We start from the raw sequence: 6080 nt of genomic DNA, 5'->3' as shown, positions 1-6080 counted from the left end.
TACCCGAGAATGAAATCACCCCAGGACCAGAAAATGCTTGTAAGTTTAGCTTTGACCTTCTTAAAAACTGCATGAAGCAAGAAATAACCAATTTGGTCTTTGATCCAATTGTACACAAGAAAACAGAAAACAGGCCACACATAATTGCCTCGACCAAGTAAATAGCTGCTTTATTAGCTTCATTCTGATTCCCAGAGTTAATTAACAATCACTCAAATCAATTTGCCCCACGTTGGGGAAGCCAAACTAAAAACATGTGGTGGTTTGGGTATACCCCACCCCCCCACACTTTTAGAAATAGCCCACTAGACTCAGTCGGCTCTGGGAATATAAATGAAGCTATTTATTTACAGCTAGCACAATATACAAGCAGATATTTACAGTATATACATTTATATACAGAAATATACAAGGTAAAAATAATACAGAAGCACAACTCCCCTCCCAGAAACCTGAGTCCCCAGGAGGGGCTCTCAACCACCCCTGCACCTTCCCCCTGCCCCTCTCAACCTTACCCCAGTCCTAAGGAAGAATAGAGGTTCAGCCAAGAGGTTAAGCAGCAAGGTTAGTGGCAGGAGAGGTTAGGGACATGTAGGTCAGTCCAAAGCCAGAAGCAGAGTGAAGACAAAATGGCGAGAGTGTTATCTAGTGTTTACATTCTTCTTCAGCAGGACTCTGAGGGAAGGAGACATCACCATTGTTTTCCTTTCACAGCCAATTATCTACTTTCTCTCACCAAAACATTCTAGCTTGCTTCAAACTAGCACACCTGAGTTTATGGCATTCCAAACATCATCTCATATGCTGACAATCCCGTCTCACTTTGGGGTTGTGTTCTTACATTTAGTAATGCTAAGGGAAGGCACTTGACCCAAGAAAGTTGAGTTTCTATCATCAATTTGGTTAACTGCTGTTTCAGAGTTTGATTCATTCTTTCAACTTTGCCTGAACTCTGAGGATGCCAAGGTGTATGGTATTCCCACCAGATCCCCAGCGCATCACTTAGAAGTCTAATTACTCTGAAGGTAAAATGTGAATCTTGGTCTGAATCTATTACTTGTATTACTCCATATCTGGGAATCACTTGTTCCAACAGGAACTTTGCTACCACTGCTGCAGTTGCCCGTGCTGATGGGAAGGCTTCTACCCATCCTGTCAGCTGATCTACTATGACCAATAGATATTTGATTCTTCCTACCTTTGGTAATTCAGTAAAATCAATTTGAACCTTTTTGAAGGGTCGATAAGCGATCGTCCTTCCCCCTCTTGCCACCTTCCTAAAATGATTATGATTGATTTCCCTGCAGATTAGGCATCTGTCTGTGACGTGTCTTGATATTTAAAAAATCCCCATGCACCCATATCGTTTAAGTATGTGGTCTCCCAAGGCCTTTGCAGCCCAATGTGTTTTTTCATGAATTCTCTCTAAAATCTGCCAGGCTAAGGCCTTTGGAATCACTTCTCGTCCATCTGGTATCTTCCATCTTCCTCCCTCTAAAGTACCAATAGTTTCTATCTTCTTTAGCTCTTCTTTAGTAAACCTTAATTCTTCCGTGTTTCCTACCTCTGTTTCAAATAGACTGATCATAGTGTGTGATTCTCCTAAGGAGGCCTGTTTTGCTGCCTCATCAGCCAAATTATTTCCTTGGATTTGGTAACTAGTCCCTTTTTGATGTCCCTTAACATGGACCACAGCAATCTCTAAGGGTTTCCTTAAGACTTTCAACACCCTCGTTACCAGTTCTTGATGGATTAGCCCTTTTCCTTGTGTGTTAACTAGTCCCCTTTCTTCCCAGATTTTTCCAAAGGTATGTACTACTCCAAAGGCATATTTGGAGTCTGTGTATATTGTTCCCACTTTTCCTTCTAGAAGTTCTAATGCTCTACATAAAGCATATAATTCACAAGCCTGAGCTGACCACCCAGGGCTCAGGGGTCCTGATTCCTTAACCTCTAAGTCCATTCCCACAATCGCATACCCTGACTTTCGTTGTCCTCCTATCACTCTTGAAGATCCATCTATAAATAATTTCTCCCCTTCTCTGAGCTAATAATCCTTTAAATCAGACCTCACCTTCACCTCCAGTTCTATCACTTTAAGACAATCATGCTCTAACTTTGAGCTGGGTTCCTCAAATAAAAAATGAGCTGGGTTTTGGGCCCCCGTAACTCCTAATTCTAATTGAGGGGAATCTATGAGTATTGCCTCATATTTAAGCATCCTGCTATCTGTTAACCACTTTTCCGCTTTTTGTTGTAGAATTCCCCTTACATTATGTAGGGTAAATACCTTGAGAGGAGAATTAAAAGTTATCTTTCTAGCCTCTTCTACTAATAAAGCTGTGGCCACTATGGATTGTACACAAGTAGGCCATCCTCTGCTGACAGGGTCTAATAATTTGGAACAGTATGCTACAGGTTTCTTCATTCCACCCCAATCCTGGACCAACACTCCATATGCCGTTTGTTCACTCACATTTACAAATAGGAGGAAAGGTTTCTCCAAATCTGGTAAACTAAGCACTGGTGCCTGGATTAGCAAAGTCTTAATTTTCTCTAGCCTTTGTTCATCCTCTTCCTTCCAAGTTACTTTTTCTCCCAGTAGCTTTTCATAGAGAAATTTAACTTTCTCCGAGTATCCTTCAATCCATTGTCTGCAATATCCCAACAACCCTAGTAGTTTTCTTACTTCCTTCTTGGATCAAGGAGGTTTAAGACCCAGGATCCCTGCCACTCTCTCTGAGTCTAACCTCTTTTCTCCTTTCGTCAGCCAGTGTCCCAAGTATTTCACTTCCTGTTCTGCATACTGGAGTTTTCCTTTAGATACTTTGAGTCCATTTTGGGCCAAGAAGTTCAACAGTTTAATTGTGTTTTCCTTTACTATTGATTCATACTTCCCAGCGAGCAACAAGTCATCCACATATTGCAATAATTTTACCTCTGGATGTAAATCTACCTTTTCTAATACCTTTTCCAGAGCTTGTCCAAATAAGTTAGGTGACTCTGTGAACCCTTGGGGTAGCACAGTCCACCTTAGCTGCTGCTTCCTCCCAGTCTCTGGATCCTCCCATTCAAAAGCAAAATAATCTCGGGATGCTTCGTTTAATGGGCAGGCCCAAAATGCATCCTTCAAATCTATAACACTATACCATTGGTATTCCGGAGACAAGCGGCTCACCAGGGTATATGGATTAGGGACTACAGGGAACTTCGTCTGTGTTCTCTGGTTCACTGCTCTCAGATCCTGTACAAGCCTGTATGTTCCATCTGGCTTTTTTACAGGTAAAATGGGGGTATTATGGGGAGACATACAGGGTTCCAGTAAGCCCTGTTTCAGGAGCTGGTCTATCACTGGCTTTAATCCCTTCCTGCCTTCTAAAGATATGGGATACTGCTTCACACGAACCGGGTTTTGGGGGTCTGATAACTCCACCCGGATAGGCTCCATATCTATTCGACCTGTCTCCTCTCCTTTATGCTATACTAGTGGGTTTATCATTTCCTTATCCTCCCTTGTGAGCACATAAATCTTAATGTCCCATTCTCCTTTCTTGGTTTTTATTTCCAACCCTAGTTTTGACAGTAAGTCCCTTCCCAAAAGGTTATGCTCTATTTCAGGTAACCATAGCAGGTCGTTCAATTCTATTCTTTTATCAGTTTCAATTACTACATTTTCTAATATGGGGACCTTAAAGGGTTCCCCTTTTGCCCCTGTTAAAGTTTTCTCTCCCTTCTCTATTCCCTTAGGAATGCTCTTTACAGTTGTTCTTTCTGCTCCAGTGTCAATTAAAAATTCCACTTCTCTCTGGAGACCTACTAATAATTTTATCAAGGGCTCTCGATGTTCTGGGGTCCCTAGGAGGTAGAGCCCCTGACACCCCTATTCCTGGAACATCTCCTCATCCTGTTTCTTTTTTCTGCAATTCCTTTGGATGTGTCCTTTCTTGTTGCAGTAGTAGCACACAGGAGGTTCCTGCTTTTTTGTGTCTGTTCCCCCATCTTGTTGATGGCTTCTTAGGGGTTTCTCTTGTGTCCTTACACCTTTTCCTTGTCGGCTTTCTCTCATAGCAGCTACAAAAATTTTTGCCTTTACCTTTTGTTTTTCTTCATCCCTTCTCACATATACCTTCTGTGCTTCTCTCAAACAATCCTCCAGACCCCTATCTTGCCAATCTTCTAGTTTCTCTAATTTCCTCCTAATGTCCCCCCAGGATTTGGCCACAAATTGTGTTCTTAAAAGGGCCACTCCAGCAGGTGAAATTGGATCTATGCCAGAGTACATCTGTAAACTTTTTCTCAATCTTTCTATCCATTCTGTGGGGGATTCCTCTTTGCCTTGTTGTTCACTAAAGGCCTTATTTATATTCTGCCCCCTAGGTACCGCTTCTTTTATTCCCTGGATTAATAAGGTTCATAAGTCTCTCATATTCTGCCGCCCCTGTACCTGCTGATGGTCCCAATGTGGATCAACATTTGGCCATTTTTGGTCGCCTGGGGGGCCTGCCTGGTTTTGTCTTTCCCATATTCTCATACCTGCTTGCCTAATCATTCCTCTCTCCTCGGTAGTAAAGAGGATCCCTAAGATTGACCGTATCTCTTCCCAGGTATAAGTATTGGGTCCTAAAAACTGATCTAACCTTTCAGCCACCCCCAGGGGATCCTCCAAGAGATTCCCCAATTCTTTTTTAAATCCTATGACATCTGAGGAGTTCAATGGAACTGCTACAAAACCTATTCCCCCTTGGTTCCCTCCTGGGTTACTTCTCGTAGGGGATACATCCCTGCTTCGATTTCTTCTTGAATCCGTCTTCAGGTCCGGTTTGCTATTGGCTGATCTTCTCCCGATACTGGGGGTGTCTGTGGTATCGGGGGTGCACTGGGGTTTGGTAACCGTTGTTGGTTGTGTTGCGGTCTGTATGGTGGGGGCAGATTGTCTAATGGGTCCCACTCTTTTTTCTTTTGTTTCTCCTCCCCTTTCCTCTGTTCTTTCAAGGCATAAGCCTCTATTGTTTCCTCTTTATTTTCTAGTAACCATAGGGCTGCATAATCGCTTTCCTCCTGATTAAAAGGTTTCTTGGAGTCTACATGTAGCATTAGAGCTTGACAAATCCAATCCTCAGAGGAACCGAAGATTGGCCAGTATACGTTTGGCCTTAGGGGTTCTTTTGGCCACACTTCCATACAATACTAGACTAACTTCTCTTTTGTTTTATCGTTTCAGGACCCTTTATTATTCCAGTTTATAATCTTTGTCCGTAACGGACTCTCTGGGGGAATGTCTGGTAATCTTTTTTGTGAACTTTTGGGTCCCTTCCTATCCTCCCGCCCCTTGGAAGTGGTTTGTCCCATGGCTGTCCAATCGCGTTTGCACTCGCTTTGGTTTTTCATCAGCCAAGCCTCTCACGAGGGATTGGAACCGCAGTATTGAAAAACCTCTGCAATCGCTTTGGAACTGCATTCCGTCTCACTCATGCACTTTCAGACAGCCAAATCCCACCCAACCGAATGGAATACGCTTTATACTCACACTCCAAGGCTTCTTTGTTCGGATCTTGGCGTGCAAAATTACGGGTCTTGATGTGTCTTCTTGCTGGCGAATTCGCAATGTGGTAAATTTTTTTTTTTTTCTTGCTTGCCTTTCCAGGTCTAAAATATCACTGTCAGTTCGCAGCCTAAGCGCGGTAGGAGGGTCCGCCAAAAGTGGCAGTGGTGCACCTTTCCATCCTAGTTACTCAGTCTGCAGAGTTCTGGTGATCTCGCACGAGCCCCCAAATTATTAAATTTGAGCCACCATAAAATTAGAGATAAGTTTAAGGAGTTTTATTTTGGCAAGCAAGGAGCAGCGCTGGGCGCAGGGGAGTTTATCTCCGCAGCTGCACTCTGTACGCACGCAGTTGCAGGGTTTTTATTTCCCACTCAGATATATATTCATAAAGCAGTGTAATACATATTTTATCAATTCCCGAAATGGTTGCAGTTTTTCCTGGAATTGTTGCGCATGCGTGCTAATCCTCCTGGGGGTCTCTCTGGTGGTCGTGAGGCTGAAGTAACGAGTCTTCCTCAGGTGTCCTTATGACTCA

At 43.1% G+C, this 6080-nt stretch overlaps 1 protein-coding gene across 1 annotated transcript; it reads right to left on the bottom strand.

Moving 5' to 3' along the window:
* Window positions 1–2047: 2047 nt before the first annotated feature.
* On the bottom strand, window positions 2048–4531 carry LOC135192857 (uncharacterized). Its single transcript, XM_064176237.1, is given in 3 exon segments — window positions 2048–2692; window positions 2882–3688; window positions 4445–4531. Coding segments are annotated over 3 exon segments (1539 nt in total).
* Between the last annotated feature and the right edge of the window lie 1549 nt (window positions 4532–6080).

The sequence above is a fragment of the Pogoniulus pusillus genome, chromosome W (assembly GCF_015220805.1).
Source record: "Pogoniulus pusillus isolate bPogPus1 chromosome W, bPogPus1.pri, whole genome shotgun sequence".
NCBI lineage: Eukaryota > Metazoa > Chordata > Aves > Piciformes > Lybiidae > Pogoniulus > Pogoniulus pusillus.
The sequence above is the reverse complement of the archived record's forward strand: the minus strand, read 5'-3'. Positions and strand labels throughout refer to the sequence as shown.